We start from the raw sequence: 21,842 nt of genomic DNA, 5'->3' as shown, positions 1-21,842 counted from the left end.
CAAAAAAATTTGTCTTCCTTCAAACTGTTATGAAAGTTTTGGAACTGTCATTTAAAGAAAAATAACTTTTTTCTCTTTGTAATCATTCATGTTGATTACTATTTATGAGTTTTTTTAATATTTTTTATGTGTATGGACATTCTGCTGTGTCTGTGCCTGTGCACTTGCATGCCTGGTGCCTGCAGAGGCCAGAGAAGAGGCTTAGATCCCCTGAAACTGGGGTTACACACAACTGTGAATTGTTATGTGGTGTTGGTAATTGGCCCCTGTAAGGGTTTTTTTGTTTATCTGTTTGAGACAGGGTTTTGCTGTATATGTATATGTTTCACTCCAGCTGGCCGGGGACTCCCTTTGTGTAGACCAGACAACCTTTCGACTCGGAGACCCCACCTGCCTCTGCTGCTTGAGTGCTGCGAGCACAGCCATGCCTGCTGCTGTAGGCTCATTTTGATACACCTATTTCTGTAATTTATTTAGACTAAATAATTCTGAATTATTCCCATTACTCAGCAACTAAGTGGAAACCACTTGCAGTGATCGACTGCGTTTAGCCAGAGTGCTTGCCTTGTACTTCTCTCAGGGAATGGCTGTCAGTAGTCTATTAGTCACCAGTGAAGCTTCTCTAATGTAGTGCCAAAGCACTGTAGAGAGGTGCTTTTCTATATTCAGAAATATTATGTAGATGAAGTCTAAGACCTTTTAGCTTTCTTATACTTAATATTTTCATAAAATAATATTTTCTAAATTGATCAAATTTTTTAGCTGTGAAGAGGTGACTTTTTCTGGTCATGAGTCATCACCTTTCATTGGCTTCTGTCTGTAATTGTCTTTCTGGAACACACAAGTTGTTCCAGAGAACATCTTTGAAGAGGAGATACATTTCAGGAAACAATTGTTCCCTTGAGAAGGAGAATTTGTGTGTGTTCCTTATGTTGCTCTTTTGGGCACCTGCTCACCCACTGTCCCTTTTCTCTGAAATGAAAAGCTTCCAGAGACCGCAGCTTTGCAAGTGAGAGAGGGGAGGAAAAATAAGAATGAGAACCCTGGTAGAAAAACTCAAATGTTAGTGTATTTTGGGTAGTTGATGTGACAGAAAAATAGAAATTATTGTTTTGTGAGTTGTGTAACATAAATGAATATATGAACAAAAGTTACAATTAGTCTTAAGCCAAGTAAAAACTTGATTGGACTTATTTTAATTGAGTGAATTTTTTTAAGTTCTTTTTATCCCAGTTTGGTTTTTTGCTGTTTAATAATTTATATAGTTCAACTATTCTGTAACTCAGTATACTCCTGTCTCTGCTCCCATGTATGTTTTAAATTTTTTTAAATATATTTTTTTATTTATTATGTATACAATACACCTCTGTGCCAGAAGAGGGCACCAGACCTCATTACAGATGGTTATGAGCCATTTTGTGGTTGCTGGGAATTGAACTCAGGACCTCTGGAAGAACAGCCAGTGTTCTTAACCTCTGAGCCATCTCTCCAGCCCCCTGTTTTAAATTTTTATAAAAATTATAATAGACATAGCATGAAGGGGAGAGTTTGTAAAATTTTGCCTTGAAAACCAATACTTAGCTTATCTATCCTCTATGTTCTTTTCTTACACCATAGGCAGCGGTTTCTGCAATTTGACTGCTTTGTTACCTGTTCATTTTGTATCCATAAAGCCGTATTTATCTTCCCGTGCTTTCTGATTTTTTGATGGCCATTATTTTCTCTGTTTCTGGCTATAGTGCATAGATGTACTCTTCCCATACTTGCAATACATTGTTTGGTGTTACTTTGATTAATTCATATTTAATATTTGTATTTTTATGATGTTAAATGGTAGATACAGTATAATTTTTTACTTTGTTGTATTAAAATTAATAATTCTTTTTATATTTAATTTTTGTGCTTATCTTAGCCTTCATCAATGTTGCCAAAAGTTTGAGTTACTTGATGTTTCTTTCTAATAGTTTCCTTTTTCATTTATTTATTTATTTATTTATTTTTTTATTGAGAAAAAAAATTTCCACCTCCTCCCAGCCTCCCACTCCTCCCCCCCTCCCCACACTCCTCTCCCCCTCCCTCTCCAGCCTGAAGAGCAGTCAGGGTTCCCTGCCCTGTGGAAAGGTCCAAAGTCCTCCCCACTCCATCCTGGTCTAGGAAAGAGAACATCCAAACTGGCTAGGCTCCCACAAAGCCAGGACATGAAGTAGGATCAAAACCCAGTGCCATTGTCCTTGGCTTCTCAGCAGCCCTTATTGTCCACCATATTCAGAGAGTCCGGTTTTATCCCCTGCTTTTTCAGTCACAGTCCAGCTGGCCTTGGTGAGCTCCAATAGATCAACCCCACTGTCTCCGTGGGTGGGTGCACCCCTTGTGGTCCTGACTTCTTTGCTCATGTTCTCCCTCCTTCCGCTCCTCATTGGGACCTTGGGAGCTCAGTCCAGTGCTCCAGTGTGGGTCTCTGTCTCTATCTCCATCCATCGCCAGATGAAGGTTCTATGGTGATATGCAAAATATTCATCAGTATGGCTATAGGATAGGATCATTTCAGGTTCCCTATCCTCAGATGCCCCAGGAACTAACTGGGGACCTCGCCTTGGGCACCTGGAAGCCCCTCTAGGTCCAAGTCTCTTGCCAACCCTAAGATGGCTCCCTTAATTAAGATATGTGCTTCCCTGCTCCCCCATCCAACCTTCCTTTATCCCAATCATCCCGTTGCCCCAAGTTCTCCCCATCCTACCCTTCTCACTTTTCTCTCCCCATCTCCCCTTACCCCCCTCCCACCCCACCCTTAAGATCCCGATTTTTGCCTGGCCATCAAAAGGTCTGATCTCCAAAATATATAAAGAACTCAAGAAACTAGACTTTAAAATGCTAATTAACCCAATTAAAAAATGGGGCACTGATCTGAACAGAAAATTCTCAACAGAAGAAGTTCAAATGGCCAAAAGACACTTAAGGTCATGCTCAACCTCCTTAGTGATCAGGGAAATGCAAATCAAAACAACTTTAAGATATCATCTTACACCTGTCAGATTGGCTAAAATCAAAAACACCAATGATAGCCTCTGCTGGAGAGGTTGTGGAGGAAGGGGTACCCTCATCCATTGCTGGTGGGAATGCAAACTTGTGCAACCACTTTGGAAAGCAGTGTTTTGCTTTCTCAGGAAATTCGGGATCAACCTACCCCTGGACCCAGCAATACCACTCTTGGGAATATACCCAAGAGATGCCTGATCATATGACAAGGGCATTTGTTCAACTATGTTCATAGCAGCATTATTTGTAATAGCCAGAACCTGGAAACAACCTAGATGTCCTTCAATGGAAGAATGGATGAAGAAAGTGTAGAATATATACACATTAGAGTACTACTCAGCGGTAAAAAACAATGACTTCTCAAATTTTGCATGCAAATGGATGGAAATAGAAAATAGTATCCTGAGTGAGGTAACCCAGACCCAAAAAGATGAACAAGGGATATACTCACTCATAATTGGGTTCTAGCCATAAATAAAGGTCAGTGAGTCTATAATTTGTTATCCTAAAGAAGCTAGATAAGAAGGTGAACCCAAAGAAAAACATATAGCTATCCTCCTGGATATGGGAAGTAGACAAGATAGTTTCCTTTTTCTTGAGTCTGGGTTCTTCTAAAGTGCAGTCTCTATGCTCCTTGACAAAGAAGTTCTGCGCTGGTGCTGAGGCCTTCCTTGCTAGTCAAGTTCTTAATGTAGATTAATGTGGCTTTGCCATTCTTCAGGGAATTTAAGTCATTTTTAAGGCTTTCTTTTGATCTGATTAGATTTCTCAGAAAGGAATATTTTAAGCTGTTTATATGTCATTGTTACCAGAATTCTGAGAGCTAGGTAGGGAAGGAGGTGAATGTTTCGGAGTGTTGCCCATAAACAGCCTCTAATCCTCTAGCTTAGATTGCTGACTTCTGCCCTTAGCTATTTCAGTGTCTTCTGGACCACAGAGGCCTCTTTAGCAAGAAGCCATGGTGATGGAAATGACGGCTCAGTCTACTTGCTTCTTATGTAGACTTCTTATGTTCCTGATTCAGATTTCTTTAACACATCATCACTGCTGTTTCCAGACCCTTGCACTCTAGGCGGCGTTGCTGCACTTGTGGTATAGAATCAGCAGCTTCACAGCCTCCTCTTCATTTAGTGTTTCCTGATGGTCTGCTCCCCCATTCTGCTGCTTGCTTTATATCTTTCAATATTGTAGTGCTGTTACTCATGGGTTTGTTAATTTCATGGTTTTATCACTTTAACAGAATTATATTGTTTATGGGGGAGTCTACTCTAACAAGAAGCTTTTTAAAAAGCAATAATTAAATGTTGAAGGAGTTGACAGATGTTCAGACATAAATGGTTCATGGCAAGTAGGCAGATTTGGCCATGTGGCACTACTGTTCCTTATACATTGCCATTCTGTTTGCCCCTAGAAGATGTGTTTTGTCTTTGTGATCAAAGTCATCACTACACCCATGATCTTGCTTACAGGAAAGAAAGTATGGGAAACAACTCACTTTTAAGTAGCATAGTCTGAAAAACAAACACCTTATGGGTTGTAAAATACTCAGAGTTCCTTTGCTGAAGAATCATGCTACCTGTGGAAGCTGAAAGGTGAGACAAGACAGTCTGAAGAGGGCACTGAGCTGTTTGGGCCATAACGTTACATTTGATTACTCCAAAGCACCTCTCAGACAGAATTGATTTTTGAGCTACCTCACTAAATCTCTAAATCTTGGTTAATACTTTTATTATTTTAGGGATGAGTCAAAAAGTTAGTGTTTAAGTTAGAATTAAAGAAAAATTTAAAGATTCACTTAGTTTTGTTTTATGTATATGTGTGTCCTTGCCTACATGTATGTCTGAGAATCAGAAGAGGGCATCGGATCCTCTGAAACAAGTGTCAGCCTGTTGGTAGTTGCCCTATGTGTACTGGAACCCTCATCCTCTGCAAGAACAGGAAGTGCTCGTAGGCTCTCTGGGTTCTTACCTTAGGAGTCCTTACTGAGCATCTTTCCAATCCTAACCTTAGGAATCAGTCAGTTCTTTGCTAATTTCAGGAACTTTGCTATCTGTTTTGGTGGATAAATTGATACCTGGATATTATATAAACAAAATTTATTTCCTCTTTTAGTTAGTGAGAATGAGCTTTTATTTTTCAATACAGAGTCTCTCTCTGTACTCCTGGCTGTCTTGGAACTTGCTATTGTAGATCAGGTTGGTCTCAAACTCGCAGAGATTTGCCTGCCTCTGCTTCCCGTGTGCTGGGATTAAAGGTGTGCACTGCTGTTGCCAACAAAAAAGCAAGTTTAAAACATCTAAATATCTTTTCACCTTTTCATGTTTGCAGAGATACTTGAGTGCAATTTTGGCATTCATGGTTATTAACTAGAATGAAAATATTTTAGTCCAATAGAACATGTAGTTGATTCTACTTACATCACAGAAGTCTTAAGTAAGCTGGATTAGACAGGGTTGATACATGAAGTGATGCCGTTATGCTGAGATGGAACTCACCTGTTTATATTGTGGTTTCGTTGTGCTCAGTAAGTTTTTTAGGATCTATGAAATGGCTGGAACATTTCTGACCTTTGAAGATAAAAAATTATTATCTCATTCTTAAACAAAATAGTAATTTCTGTGGCATTCCCAGAAACTCAGTGTTGTTTGGAGGGGTATCTGGTATGCTATTTCTTACAAGGTTTTTTTTAACATTTGGTATTATTTATGTGTTATATATGTCTATTTGTCTGTACGAATGTGCTCTGTGTCTCCAGGGGCCCTTGACAGCCAACTGGAGTTACACGTAGCCTTGAACTGTCTGACGTGGCTGCTGAGAACTGAACTTGGGTCCTTTGGAAAAGCAACAAACACTGTTAACCACTGAGCCATCCCTCCAGTCCCACATAGCCAGCATCTTCCTAAAGTTCTGTAGCTTTGCTCTTAGAGAAACCACATACAAACTTCAGATTTCAAACTGTTCTAATTTTATTTTATTTATTTTATCTCATATTAGGCCACAGTGTCTTGTTATGACAGGGTCTCCAAACTCGCGCCCTGCTTTACTTCATCTTGTTCATGACTTCACGAAAAATGTTGGTTTGATGATCTGTGGCCATGTGCATATGGTATGTATTAGTTTTGTGTTCTATAGTAAATCATTCTTTCACTCATCAACTGGGATTGTAAATTACAAACTTTGTAGATTAGAAGTCGTTAGACAAATTTGTAGGATTTCTTTTAGATGTTTTATTCAAAATGCTTTTTCCTTTAAGTCACAGTCACAAAGTAGCATTTTTAAACAGATACTTTGTGATTTGAATCAGGAGTAAGAAAAATATCTATAGTAAGTTTTCACCCCCAAAGTAGTACTTTTTTAAAAAATATCATTTTGAATCTTGAAAATAATTGTGAAATGATGCATTGTGCATTGGAGCTGAGGTGAGGTTTTTTTTTTTTGTTTGTTTTGTTTTTTGTGGCACCTCCTGGCCAGCTGCGTCAAGAGAAGCTGACTATTTCCTTCCCAGCCATTGATTGTTGGATACTTGTTGAAGTGGATGACAAAAATTTTTTTTTTTTCCTGAGGAGCACATGGTCACAGAAGTAGCTGCAGATGTTCTGGAAGGGTTTTGTGGTCCAAGTCAGTGGGAATGACAGAGTTTTCCATGACTCAAGGTGTCTTGCTCCACAGTAACATGTGCCTGCTATTGAGCGAGCGGCATTCCTGCTGTAGATCAAGGAGGATTTGGGGAGAGGGCACAAGTCTTTTTGAGATGCATCATGGACACAGTCTAAGGGCTGTTAGCTTGGCTACTGTAAAAAAGGGAGAGAAGGATATTTCTGTACAGTAAGTACTGTGCCTCAGCAGCTGGGGTCCAAAAGAGCGAGCATAACCTGAAAACTTTTCGGTCTCTCTAAAATGATGTGTGCCAATGTGTTATCAGAAAACCCTTAAAGAAGGTAGGCAACAAAGGACCAGACCAGCCAAGACTCAGCATCATGTCACTCCACGCATCCTGTGACACTGCTCTGAACAGACAGTATGATAAGAAAATGAGGAGGCTGCAGAATATGGTAAACATTTGCCCAAGAGAATGAAGGGAAGCCACCAAAAAATGCCAGGAACAGATTGCCAAGAGAGTAGGCTGTCCTCACTGAGAATTTCTATTTGTAAATCTGAGTCCAGTTAAAAATAAGTCTTTTAAGAGTAACAAATAAATGATAGGCATTGGAGGGTAAAAAAAGAAAAACTAGAATGTCGTATTTGTTTTTTCCCCAAACTCTGCTCAATTATTTAGGTGCCAGAATGTTTGTTGTTCGTTGTATTGCAATTCCTGTAACAGTCGCTCTTGTATGGTTGCAAAGCCAAGGCCACAAATATCCATGTGCACACTTGGGCTTGTGTGGAGGGTTTGTCGTCAGCATTGACCCCACTCAGGGTACATGGAGTGTTCTAGTTTGTTTCTAGCTGAGCCTTGAAGTCAGTGCCTTGAGCACAAGATGTTAGAAAGAAGGCAGTTTCCATTATTAGGAGATATTTTTCTCTACATATTTTTTATTTTTATAGCTTAATTTATTTTTATTTTATGTACTTTGTTTTGCCTGTATGAAACAGTGAGTTGTTTTGTGGGAAATTGTTTTGCTGGAAATTGAACCTTGGTCCTCTGGAAGAGCAGCCTGTACTCTTAACCACTGACATCTCCAGCCCCTGACATACTTATTTTTAAGATATATACTTTTAAATACTTTCAAAGTTTTGTTTTATATATCTGTGCCTAACAAATTTTATAGATTGTATAAAAGTATCAAAATGGAATTTTGAAAAAAAATGTAATTTTGAGTTAGCAAAGCCCATTTCCTTCATCTTATAGAAGTATATGCCTTACTTTGATTTTTTACTGATATTCTCAATTTACTGTGATTCAGTAACCCAGACACTTAGACCAAACAGAAAGCAAAATTGGAGACTTTCTGTAGAGAAATAGAAGGCTTTATTTTGCATTGTGTAATATCTTTCCATTTTCAGTAATTGCAAATTTCACTCATTAATTTAGGATTGAAATATTTTGTTTTAAAATCTTTTTTCCTCCCTTCTCCAGGCACCAGCAGTGCTCTGCCTTTTTGCATAACCTTAGGTATTAGAATTCCCTCAGGGAAAATGAAAGACTGTTATTTCACTTCTCCCCCATCCACACAAGCACATTCTTTCAGACCAATGCAAGAGGATACCTTTTCTAAGTGTAAAAGGAATTGTGTGTCAAGTAAAAAATTCTGATAATATTTTGTTTTAAAGGGCCCTCGAAGACAAGCTATGAAAGAGATGTCCATTGATCAAGCCAAATATCAGCGATGGCTTATTAAAAACAAAATGAAGGCTTTCTATGCTCCGGTTCATGCAGATGACTTGAGAGAAGGTGCCCAGTATTTGATGCAGGTGATGAGTTTTTCACGTGGCTGGACATTAAAGCTTTTATGTTTTCTACTTAATTGTTCATGTAGTCTATATCTTTTTAAAAATATCTTTTAGCAAACCACTAATCATTTTGTAATTTAGAAATCTGCAGAAATGTTGTGTTGTTGGGTGACACAAAGGGCCTATTAGAAATTCTCTTAACCTGTTCACCTCTCTCTGTTAGGTGTTTCTCACTTCCTTTACCCACCAGGTTTGTTTTTAAAACATTGAGTCATAGCCATCTTTATTTTGCTTTTTCGAAAATTCTTGTCTTTTGTATTTGTTCATTTACTAGCTCTTAGTTTAGACTTTATGTATTTTATAAGCACCACAATAGGAAATTTGGAATCATTCCCAGGTTTAAATGTTAGTGCTGTTGCTGTCTTATTATGGATCTTGAACCGAACTATTTACTTAACTTCGGAACTCTGTTTTCACTTTCCTAAAGATAATAGGGGATATAAATTGAAACAGTGTTTACCGACTTAATCTTAAAACCAAACAAGTACACATTAAAAGTAAAAAGCGCTGTGATTAGAACTGTCTGTTAAAGGTGAGGTGAGATTTTTAGCTCTGCTGCATGCTTCTTAGAACGTAGGAATAATCTTTGGAGCTTTGTTAGGAATAAATAAACTTTAGGAAAGCCAAGCGGTGAGTAGGTTGTAAGTAATTACGACCCTGCTGCATGGAAGCTGCTGCAATTTAATGACGGCAGAAAATGAGAAAATTTACTGTATACAGGTGGCTTTGAAAAGGTTGTCTGTAATTGCTGTCAATGAAAAGGAATGAAATGTGTCCTTACAAAGACTGGGCAAAAGTCATTTTGAAGCAAGGTTTTGTGGATGCCATTGATTGAAGACCAGCTTGGGATACATGGTAAGGATAAGCTTCCATGTAGCCTTCCATGGCTACAAAATAGAAAGAGAGCCAGATGCAGTAGTGCACAGCTGCAGGCTTAGCTCTTTGGAGACTGGGGATTATCCCGTGCTTTTGGCTGGCTTGGTCTACACCATGGGTTTCAGGCCAGCCAGGTTTATATAGTGAGACCTTGTCTTAAGTAAAAATTGAAACAAAACCATTATTTTAAAGATGAATTAAAAGCCTAGAGATAAAATGCGAATTTTAAAAATTAGGAGAATATATAAAATATTCAGAGAATGATTTTCTAAATGAAACCCAGAAAATAGAACTGTGAAAAATATCACTAATCTTTTAAAAGTTTAAATCTTTGAGATTTTAAGGGAAACATAAACATTATGGGAGCATACTAATCCTGAAATATAGCCAGTAAAAGAATGGAGCGGTGTGTCTGGATATGCTGTAGGCCAGTAAATGAAGGGGGAGAGGGGAAGATGTGGATCAAAGAAGGAAGCTAGATGCCATGACTAGAGTCAAAGCAGTTCTGTAGCCATAACGACCAGGACCACTTCTGTCAGGTAAAGAGAAGTTGGATGTGTTTGAACTGCCACAATCACTGCTAGACAAGAGCCTGGTGATAGAACAAGAGTAGACTTCACGCATACACCTCTTCCCATGTAAAGATGAATCTGCAGTTTTAAGTTCAGGCACAAGAAACCACCTTGTGAATGGTTAGTTAGAGTTGTCTAATCAGCTCCCAAAACAATTTTGGTGGAGCCCCTGGTTGTCTCTCAGAGACTGAGGGTGGGCCCTTATTGCTGATGACACCATTCACTTAGGACATGGGAATTAGATGATTTGATCTGGGTCTGACCTAAAAGCCTCTTTTCCTACAGTCTAGCTTTCATGGTTCCAGAAAGTGCTATTTAAGAAGCTAAAGGGGGAGGGGGGTGAGGAGCTCTTAAATAAATAATTCACCAATGTTGCAATGTTTCTGAAACATGATACTTTACCAGCATGGCAAAATATGCATAAGTGGCACTCACATGTTGGAGGCAACCAACAGCTGTCTAATTAGATCCAATCAGGAGAGTAATCATGGCTGGTACTGGAAACCTAGCCAGATTACACAGGCTAGTGAGGTCACTAGAGAAGATTTCATTGTTGCCACTTCGCAGCATCATTTGTAATAGCTTAACACAATTATAATTAATTTCAACAAACATCAGATAATTAAAATGTAAAGTGTATCACTATAGAATTCTGCATATAGGTGAAAACTGCACACAGCCATGTGTGTAGTAATAAGGGGCGGCGGGGCTGCGTTCCCAGCACCCCGGCTGCCTGGCTAGCTTATGCCCCCAAATAACAACACACAACCTGTATTCATTTAAACACTGCTTGGCCCTTTAGCTCTAGCCCTTACTGGCTAATTCTGATATCCCGATTAACCCATCTCTAATAATCTGTGAGAACCGGTTTTACCGGGAAGATTCTAGCCTAGTCCATCCTGGGTCAGAGCTTCATGGCGTGTGTCTGCCCGGGAGCGGGGCATGGCGTCTCTCTCTGAGGCATCTGCCCCTGAGAGGAGAGCTGTGGAGTCTGAGCTCACTTCCTCTTCCTCCCAGCATTCTGTTCTGTTTACTCCTCCCACCTATCTTCTAACAAATGAGGGCCAAGCAGTTTCTTTTTATTTAACCAATGACCTTCCTCCATCACATGTGGGTAAATCTTAGTGTTAAAAATAGCAGCTCTTAAAAGTACATGAAAAAATAGAGGTGCAATTTTTAAAAATTGTAAAACCTTTACTTGGATATGTCTCCAAACAATAGAATTATTAATATATGTGATAAGTGCACATGTAGATACATGCAGTTCTTCATGTGTATTTCATATGTCTGTCTGAACTGTGCTTATTGCTTTGTGATTTATAACTTTTTGTAGGTTTTGTTGTTCTTTTTTTTTGTTGTTTTTTCGAGACAGGGTTTCTCTGTGGTTTTGGAGCCTGTCCTGGAACTAGCTCTTGTAGACCAGGCTGGTCTCGAACTCACAGAGATCCACCTGCCTCTGCCTCCCAAGTGCTGGGATTAAAGGCGTGAACTTTTTGTAGTTTGTAATAGTTTAGTACTTCGTGTGTCTACTATGTCTGGTAGCGATGTGTGTGATGAGTTAATCCTGCTGGCTTTTGTAAGCTTTCAGAAATATTTTGATAACCACTTACATATGTAATAAATTTTATGAAGGAATTCTTCCTTAAAGAGAACTCACTAGAGCAGATTTCTTTTCCTCTCATGGTGAAAAAGGTTGCAGTGGAGCTGCACGGCCTCAGAAGCCAGAGAACCACTGCCCTAGAAAGCCTGTGTGCTGTACAGCCTTGTAATCTGGCAGGATTTCAAACTAATCTAGTGTTCATCGTCCAACTAACGTGCTTTCTATGGATCAGGAGGGTTCTCTCTGTGAGAGGAAGACAGAATAAGCACAGCTGTAGCACTGCACCTCTGGAAGGGGCGGAGCTAGCTGACAGTTGTTCTCGCTTATTTGCAGCCTACTTCTGCGGAGTTAGTGTAAAGCCACTGGAAGATCTTGTTTCCCTTTTTCCTTGTGGAAACCTATCACATAAGTATTAGATTTATCTTGTTTTTTAAATCATTGTCAAAAAGTGTTCCGTTCATATTTTTCTTCACTGCCGGTATTCTAGCAATATGGTTTTAAGTAGTTGATTCTTTCAGAAGAAATTATACTCTAAACTTCTGATTTCTCTTCTTTCTTTCTGTCTAGCTCATCTTGACTATCAGAATTTATCATTAAACTAGCATTCAGATATCAGCCTTCATTACACTAGTTTGCTAATGAGAACTTTAACAGTGAGATGTTAGCATGGTTAATTTCTTGATTTATGTTTTGGATTTTTTCTTTTTTCTTTTTTTTTTTTTTGGTTTTTCGAGACAGGGTTTCTCTTTAGCTTTGGTGGTCCCGGAACTAGCTCTTGGATACCAGGCTGGCCTCGAACTCCCAGAGATCCGCCTGCTTCTGCCTCCCGAGTGCTGGGATTAAAGGCGTGCGCCACCACCGCCCGGCTGGATTTTTTCTTTTTAAAAAGGCAGTAGACATCTGATTCTCCAACCATTTTTAAACTTTTATTTTATATAGCAAAATGATACTGTTCTTAATATTCCAAAGAGATGACTCTTCAAATTCAGTTGCTTATTTATAATTTCAGCCTAGAATTATCTTGTCTAGCATCTTCTTAGACTTCATTGGTCATGCTAAAACAGTTGAGTGATGGTGGTGGCTGTTTTTGAAAAAGGTTTTTGTGATCTCACTCTGGTTGTCCTGGACCTCATAGTGTTGACCCACCTGGCCTTGAATCACAGTATATGATCCTCTTGTGTCTGTTTCCTGAGCTGAGATTACAATTTTAATCTGGCTAACAGTGTTTTTAAAACTTGTTTTGGTATGCCACACGGTGGTGGTGCATGCCTTTAATCCCAGCACTCAGGTGGCAGAGACAAGTGGAACTCTTAAGTTCAAGGCCAGTCTGGTCTACAAGAGCTAGTTCCTGGACAGTCAGGGCTGTTACTCAGAGAAACCCTGTCTTGAAAAACTAAAACCAACCAAACAAAAACCTTGTTTTTCTTCTAGAATTCATAAATCAAAAGAATTTGGGAATTGCTAATAAAATTGTTTATACTACACGTTTATATCCAATACTGTAACCAGGCTCTAGGAATAGAGTGTGCTGTGATGTACTAAGTGTTGATAAAGTGAGGTCATCATCGTTTTGCTTAATAGTAGAAGACAAAAATGAAAAGCTATATAGCCCGTTCCTCTGTTATGGTTGTGATGACATACAAAATGACAGAGTGAATGCGGTTATTGTCACTAAGTTCTGACACAAGGTGCATAGAGAACAGTGCTGAAAATACAGAGCTGGCACTGCAGGAGGAGAGGCTTGAGGGAAGCATTGTGTTGTTCTTCTTTAAGGATAGAATCTGAAAACTGATTACACCAATGAGGTGTTTTCTGGAGAAGATGCTTTTCTTCAGTAGTAAAGTGTTTTCTTAAATACACACTGCTTCATAGGAATTGGAAATAATATCTCTTTTGTAATAGCTACACTGAGTGAAATATTTAAAGGTGAAAGAGATACATGTGGCAGTGAAAATACTGAGTAATCCTAGAGAGAGTTAGTGCATTAATGCCTCTGAAAGTGTAAGTACACAGAGTGTCTTACAGGATGTTTATTCCATACTTTATAAAGTTAAAACTTTGAGAAACTATTCAGTGGTAGTATGCATTGCTTGTTTGTGTGAGGCCCTGAGTTTAATCCTTAGCACTCAAACAAACGTGCCATTTTCATTATAATAGGATTATGACATAGGTTTTTACCCCAAAAACATGACCTTGATAGTATTTTGTGCCATCAACAAGTCACTGCTGTTTTGTAACTGACTCTGTTAAACAGCTGTTGTGCCTGAAGATACTGAAAACACTGCTTGGTTCTGTTCAACACCTTTGACTCTGCCTCCACCCTGCAAAACAAACAAACAAACAAACAAATATGAGACTTCTATGGTTATACCACCCAGCAGATAGTTTTCATTTTAGAAGAAAGTTGGGATATTCTTTATTGTCCCTTACTTTCTGCACCTTAATTACTGAAATACTTTGGACACTGACTCATGGCCATGCCTTTGATAAATATTTGGATTCATTTTATGTTTTGCAAAAAAAAAAAAAGATTTAAAGATGTTACTTAGAACCATTAGACAAAAACAAATTAGAATGTATCATCAACATAAATGAGAGCTAAAACCATAAAACTTAAAGAAAACAGAGCTAAATTTTCCATGGCTTTGGATCTGGCAGTAGGCTCAGTTATGACACCAAAAGCATGAACCTTAAAACAGCAATAAATTGGACGTTTTCAGAATTCAGATGTCTTCCACAGAGGACTTTGTGAAGAAAATGCAAACAACTTAGGGAATGGGAGAAAGTTCCAGTCACTGTGAATAAAGGGTTTGCATTAGTAACTAAGTATAACTTAGTAGCTGCTGTTGTAATGCAACACCATGACCAAGGTAACTTATAAAAGAAAGTTTATTGTGGGTTATAGTTTCAGAGGTGAGTCCATGGCCATCAGTGCGGTGAGCATGGGGGCAGGGAGACAGGCAGGCAAGCATGGAGATCTGGCAGTAGCTGGAGCTTATATCCTGACCCACAAATGCAAGGCAGAGAAAGAGCTAACTGTGCCTGGTGTGGGCTTTTGAAACATTGAAGCCCATCCCCAGTGACACCTCAACAAAGCCACCCTTCCGGATCCTTCCCAAACAGTTCACCAACTGGGGACAAGACATTCATATATATGAGCCTATGGAGGCCATTCTCCTCCAAACCACCACAGGTTCTGATATCCATAATATGTATTCAAAAACTTCTAACAATAATAATAAAACACAGAATTAGTAAAAAAATAAAACTAAATAATCTCCAGTAAACATGAAAAATATTTTTGATATTAGTTATAAAGGAATTGTAAATCAAAACTACAGTGAGATACTGTTAGTGGGGTTGTAGAAATATGAGAACTTGTGCTTTGTTGACTGTCAGCATAAACTGATAGGCTGCATTCTTTGACATTTATTCCTAAAAACTGAAGGAACAGTTAGATTTTTCTAGTGCAGGTATTTGCCACTGCACCATTGTGCACAGCAGCCAGAAGGTACAAGCTATACACAGCCAGTGTGTTCATCATCAGACGAATGGATAAGCACATGTGACATGTGGATATTTAAATACAAAGATACTGTCTATCTGAGGAAAAGACTACGGTACTCACTTTTGCATTAGCTTAGAAGACAACCTGCTAAGTGAAGTAAGCCAACCATCAAAGTTGTGGGATTTTGCTCATGAAGTAACCAGGTAAAAGTGTATTAAATGTCACAAGGGCCACAAGGGAGAAGAACATGACTAGCTATGAATGGCTGTTACACAGCCGTTGCAGAATTTCTGGTTGGGGTGATGAGAAGGTTCTAGAAATAGTGATGTATTACTTGGCAGTATTGTGGACACAATAAATACTATTTAACATGGTAAACTTGTTAACTTTTTACCATGATTCATTTACGTATGTGTCTGTCTGTGCAGGTTCGTGTGTGGACTTAATAAACAGTGTCTTTCACTCCTTACTGGAACGAGCCAGTCTGTCTAGTTTGATTGGCCAGTGAGTCCCAGAGATCTGCCTGTCTCTGTCTCTGTCACTGTTATTGCAAGTGTGTGCCACAAGGCATGGGCTTTTACATGGATTCTGGGATTGAACTCAGGTCTTCATGCAAACTATCTCCTCAGCCCTTACCACAATTTTTAAAAAGTCATACCCTCCCAGGATATAATTTCTCAGTATACTTGAGAAATAAAACAAAATCTCAGAAAAGAGATTCTTTTGGACTTTGAGGGATAATTGTTATGATTAATTGCAGCTCTTTGTTTCTGTGTCCATGTGTGTTTTAAGACTGGATCTTCCTATCTGTCTCAAATACTATATAACCTATGACACTCACTATATCTGGACTAGGCTGGTTTCAAACTCATTGCAGTCTGGCTCTGCCTCCTGAATGCTGGGATTATTAGCATGCACCCACCATACTTGGCTTGCAACGTAGCTCTTGGTGAGATTGCAAGATGAATACTTGAACTGTTGTGGGAAGGAACCAAACAGATTTCAGAAAGAACATGTAAATGATTGAAAGAATTCAATTTCCTATTGGAAGAATTCAGAACTCCGGACATTAGTGCACCTAGGCATTAATGACTGTTCTCAAAACACATCAAGCAGGCGGGGAATGCAACTGTTGTTTTTCTTTTCTTTTTAAATTAAATACCTTATTTTGGTTAGTAAAAGTACAAAATTTTTCATGTCATCAAGATATAAAAGTGAATTTAGTAGCTTTCAAGTGTTCCATTGTAATATCTGTTTTTATTTGTATTTAGTATAAGTAATTAGGGGTCAATTTTATATGTATAATTTACAAAAAAAATCCTGTCAATGTGGAAATACTTCACCTCTTAAAAATTGGCTTGTTAAATAGTGTATATTTGAAATTGTGTTTTATATTTTAGGCTGCTGGTCTTGGTCGTATGAAACCAAACACGCTTGTCCTTGGATTTAAGAAAGACTGGTTACAAGCAGATATGAGGGATGTGGACATGTATATAAACTTATTTCAGTAAGTATGTTCTGAATTGTTATGTACTTAACAGAAAAATGCTAATTTTGAAGCATTCCCTCAATTTTTACCTTGTTTATTTTATGTAGTCCTTTCTTAATAGGTGCATAAAAATGAGAAAGAACCTCATGTACTATTTGGGTTTTAAAATGGTGACCTACTAGGACAATAATGATCTCTCTTTTCATATAAAACCTATGTACAAGTACTTACGTATAGGTACAGATGCAAATACATCTACAGAATAGCTCATGTATGTAAAATGGTTTGTTGACCTTTTTGTTGTATTTTTTTTTACTTCTTTAATAATTTCAGTGTATCTGAGACATACTAAATCCTTTTAAACTCTTTAATTTCTACTCAACTTTGAGATTGCTTCTTTTTTTTTCTTTTCCAATTGAGTCCTTTTTTTTTTTTTTTTTTTTTTTTTGACCAACTAGTGTGTGGTCAGTTTCCCAGGGATCCCGTTTAAAATGCTCCCTTGTTCTCTCCTCCTCAGCTAGTGGTAGGATCACAGGTCCACTGTCCTCCCTCTGTCTTGGAATTTTGTCTGGCTGGAGCTTGTTGTCATTTTACTGTGAGTTCATATGTGCAGCTGTCCTGTTTATCTAGAAAACTTTCCTTGACATTCCTCTTTAGCTCTTAAGAGATGCTCTCTTCAGAGATGATGGCTGAGCCTTGGGGCAAAGGGTGTGATGTGAATGTCTGACTTAGGGCTAAGCATCCAGTGTGTGATCTCTGCACATTTGACCAGATTGGAGTCTCTGCTAATTGCCATCTACTGCTAGGAGAGGCGTCTGAGGTGGCACCAGTGGACATTGTCTTGCCAGGCCAGTCGTTGTAGCTTGCAGATTTTCATGAACGATGAGGTTGAGGCTTACTTTTCTATAGCACTGGTCATGGACTCTTCCAGCCCCATGAGCTCTGGTAGTAAGGATGAATGCCCGCTCAATGTCCCCATGGTCTGTGATTCAAGTATGTAGTGTCTTCAGCAATAGGTTTTTAGCATCAAGTTATGACGGTTAGCATGTTATACTTAGTGGTCTGTGTGACACCATTGACTAACAACTCAAAAAAATGGTAACCTAATTCTTGATACTGGGGTAATTTGTTAGATTGGGGTATGGCCTCCCCTCATTGTAGGGTAACACCATTATACCTCTATATACATCTATATCTTATGAAGCTTCTACAGTAGTAGGTCTCCAAGTTTTTTACAAAGGATTTTAATATTAATTACCCCTCTCTCCCCATATTTCATTCTTTACTTTGCCTCCCATCTTCCACCCCCGTTTAGCCCATTTTATTCTATTGCTCCCCCTTAATACTTTGTACTACTGTGCTCTATCCCCACATTCTTGAAGGCCACTTCTCCCCTTAATAAATTCCCGACTTCTGTGGACATTACAAATGGAACACATATATGTGAATATTCAAAGGTAACATCCAGAAATGAGAGGAAATATACAATATTTATCTTTCTGGATTTAGGTTTTCTTATTTAATGTGCATGTTTCTAACTCCCATCAATTTACTTGTGAATTTCATTTTCAATTTTCTTAACAGCTGAATAATTTTTCGTAGAAGTGTTACTGTGAACAAGAGTGGGTGTGTATAGGTACCTGCTTCCTGTGTAAGCTGGTAGGCTTCTTCCTGTGCTTTTGCAGTAGCTGAACAGAGTCAGCTTTGTAAGGTCTTCATTATGTCCTACACTGAGCAGCTGCAGAGATTTGCTTTTGTTCCCACGCTGGTCTCTGCTTCATCCTTTGAGTTGCTCTTGTTTGCAGCTACACGTGCTTGTTTGCCTTTTCCACTTGAAGTCTTGTTTTGAGCTCACCGTTCTCGTTTCCTCTGGGTTGCTTGTTTACCATGCAGCTTAGCTTTGTTTCACATCACTGTAACTTCCTTCTCACAGCTTGTCTAGTGGGTTCTTTTTATTTCTTTGCTACTTTGCCTTTCTGGTTCATAGATTTTTGTGTATATATTTAATCCTACCAGTGTTTTGTAGAATTGAATTATTCAATGAGAGAACTTTTTTTTTACCAGATTTACTTGTTAAAACTTGCTCAACCAATGTAATTTATACTAACAGTTCTCACAGTGCCATTATTATTGTACAGTATTACCTTGCATATAAATAATTGTCTTTAAAAACAAACATCAGTGAGAAACTCTTACCTTTAGCAAAGAGGTTCTAAGATGGAATCCACACGCCAGTTTTCCTGTGAATTTTGGTGGGATTACTTGGAACTTACTGCAGTGGCCCCTTTTCCTGAAGTTCCTGGTTTGTTTATAGATTTTTTTTTTCATAGTTTATTTCAAAAGTCTTTCCGGAAATGATCAGAGATCATAGTTGCTCTTTTAGGAGGTCTACTTTGATTAGTAATGCCTGCAGGTGACAAATGAACCCTTACATTGTTAGGTGATTTTAGTAAGGCTAAAGTCTAGAGCTAGGACATCCTGACCATCTGGTGAACAGTCACTGCAGCTGTCTAGTTCTGTGCCTTGTATATGCTATGCCTCAGAAGACAGACAGTAGAAATAAAGATTAAACGATGAGCTCTCAAAGCTGTGAGCTGTACCGGGCTATGCTGTTTTCTTCACAGGCTCAAGAGCAGTGCAATGGAGTAATTAGCCTAGGAGATAGAGAAGCAGCATTTGGGAAATGGATTTATACTCCAACATTAGCAGTAGTTGTAGTCGATCATAATGGCCCTGAAAGGGTCCAAATGCTTTGGTAGTTAGCATATGTTTCTCTTAACTTCAAAGGAATATACCTAAGTTTAAGTGTAGTAGAATTGCTGTAATAGTTGTTTTCTGTCATATTGCCTTGCAAATGGAGGGGGCTAGATGGTGCAGTGTTTAAGACCACTCAGCTCCAGAGGACCCAATTCCTATTCCCAGAACCCTCTTCAGGTGGCTGTAGCTCCAGTTGTAGGGACATCCTCACAGACACTTAGGTACACATTTCTACACACAGACGCAAAATGAAAAATAAAATAAAATTTAAATAAATGAACAACCAAACAATTACCAACCAAACAAATCTGTTCCTGCTCTAAAAAGCTGCTGCATGAGTCAGTTGTGGTGCTTGGTGATGGTGTGAATTCCAGGAAGTATATTGTGAGGTGGCTTTGAGAGAAAGTAGGTGCAGAGAGCTAGGCTGCACTTAGGCTATGCGTGGGAAGTTGTGTATACAGTGTGCTTCTGACCAGAGCATCAGGTCGCACATTACTGTAATAGAAGCTTGCGTAGTATCAAGGGTATTATAGAAGAAAGGTGTGGGATTCGGAACTAACATGATTCATCTCCCACTGACTGATTTTCAAAGCATATTAAAGAAAACAGACATTTAGAGCTGACAGTAATTTTAGAGGTGTATAGGTCCTTTCACTTCCTACAGAGCATAACGGTTCTGTGATGCTTCCTTTCTCCATCGCAGTGATGCTTTCGACATACAATATGGAGTTGTGGTTATCCGCCTGAAGGAGGGCCTGGACATATCCCACCTCCAGGGACAAGGTGAGTGCTCCACAGTAGAGGTTGCCTTGTATGTATCACTTTGTTAGAAAATCATGCCTAGTTGTTACATGTCCTTCACTGACTTTCATAATTGCCATCATTTTTATGTCTTGAATCAGACTTGCTTAGAAGCCAACAATGTCTGCATCATAAAGCATGGCTAATTTATTATTAATGGAGAGGATAGAATTTATGATTTATAAATCATACACTTAAGAAAGGCAGATTGTAAATTGACCAACCAAATTTTTTGTAAAATTTGGATGAGAAAAATATTTGAACCTCTCCTAAAATACTTACATCACTACTTTGGCTGTAAGTTAAATAATACAATGCATACATTTAAAGTATTTTTAAAGTGACAATTTTAAGACCCAATTTAAGGTATAACTTTCTTGCAGATTTTATGAGAATGGAAATTTTCATATCCTTCTAATTTTTTGCTAATTCAAAAATACTGAATAGTTACCATTTCCTCTTATACAGTTAATTAATGAAATCATCAGATTAGTTGAAAAAGACAAGAAGCATATAAAAACTTGTAATCAGCTCATCGATTTAAACTCTTTGACTTTACACTGCTCACCTTTAAGAGTAACTTTGCAACTCTGCAACTTTGAAGAAACACTTTGAGTTCTCTATGAAATAAACACGCTTTGCTGGCTGAAAATGTATTTTTCTTTCTCTGGAATGAATCTAGCAGAACCTCATTTGAAGCCTTGTACCAATGACTATGTTTAGAGAATCTGACTCATACCCATTAACACTGCATAATTAGAAGCCGTGCCCCTGTCACTCACAGGAATAATGTGTTATTCAATTCTATTATTTAGTGGGGTTTGAATGTGACTGAAACATTTTTTAAAAGTATTGTGTATCTATGATCATTATGAAGTACTTCTTTGAAGGCCTTGTCCTTTGCTGATATCTGGTGTTAAGCCCAGGTGGATGTCTTCTAAAACTTACAGCCTTTTCCCATAATTTTGTAGCCTGGGCAGGTTTGGTAGCTTCTGGGCCTGTTTGCTTGTCTGTTAATGCCTAGCGATGTACCTCATAGGGTTGTCCTGAACAGTAAAGAGGTGAATTCTTTTAACCCCTTAGATTATGGCACTTGGATCCCATATCTCCTTTTGCTTCTGTACCTCCATACAAATTAGTGATGAGCATTATGGACAGATTATCAATTTTGTATTGTATTGTCTTTATATGTGTTTTCCAGTTGACGTTTATTACTTACTCACTCCCCAGGACCCTACTTAGCCACTAGTACTGACATATTTACATGGACAATCATTTTAAACACTTCGGTTGTTTCTTAAGAAACCACTTATCACACCTTACTATTTCACAAGGGATACTGGTTTACCTTTTTACTATGAAGCCATGTCACTTTGAATAGTTAAAATACAATCTTTGATACTGTTTTAAATACTTTCATATCTACAGAAGAATTACTATCTTCACAAGAAAAATCCCCAGGTACCAAGGATGTGGTGGTGAATGTGGACTGCAGTAAAAAGTCAGATCAAAATACTTGCAAGTCATCTGGTGAAAAATCCATTACACATAAAGGTAATTTCCACTCAGAGAGATTTTTATCAAGAGTTGGTGTTAAAGTGGAGGGGATTGACTTTTGAGTATAACATACATTACAAAGTTCCTTTTCTTAAGCTAGACATTGTTTGCTTTTTCCTTAAAACAGAAACCATGCCAATTAATTATTACTAATATAGTTTTAAGTAATTTGCTTTCAAATATTTTTGTTTGAAC

At 38.3% G+C, this 21,842-nt stretch overlaps 1 protein-coding gene across 2 annotated transcripts in view; it reads left to right on the top strand.

Annotated features, from left to right (window-relative positions):
* Window positions 1–21,842, top strand: part of LOC121440614 (solute carrier family 12 member 2) — a 70,264-nt gene that overhangs the window by 35,256 nt on the left and 13,166 nt on the right. For both annotated transcript variants that reach the window (XM_041641387.1, XM_041641385.1), the window contains exons 16-20: window positions 6,031–6,142; window positions 8,308–8,448; window positions 16,444–16,550; window positions 19,993–20,072; window positions 21,519–21,644. In XM_041641387.1, coding sequence (XP_041497321.1) covers window positions 6,031–6,142; window positions 8,308–8,448; window positions 16,444–16,550; window positions 19,993–20,072; window positions 21,519–21,644 — 566 coding nt within the window. The remainder of the gene's footprint in view (window positions 1–6,030; window positions 6,143–8,307; window positions 8,449–16,443; window positions 16,551–19,992; window positions 20,073–21,518; window positions 21,645–21,842) is intronic.

The sequence above is a fragment of the Microtus oregoni genome, unplaced genomic scaffold (assembly GCF_018167655.1).
Source record: "Microtus oregoni isolate MIOR12 unplaced genomic scaffold, Mior012 000069F_ref0000032, whole genome shotgun sequence".
NCBI lineage: Eukaryota > Metazoa > Chordata > Mammalia > Rodentia > Cricetidae > Microtus > Microtus oregoni.
The sequence above is the reverse complement of the archived record's forward strand: the minus strand, read 5'-3'. Positions and strand labels throughout refer to the sequence as shown.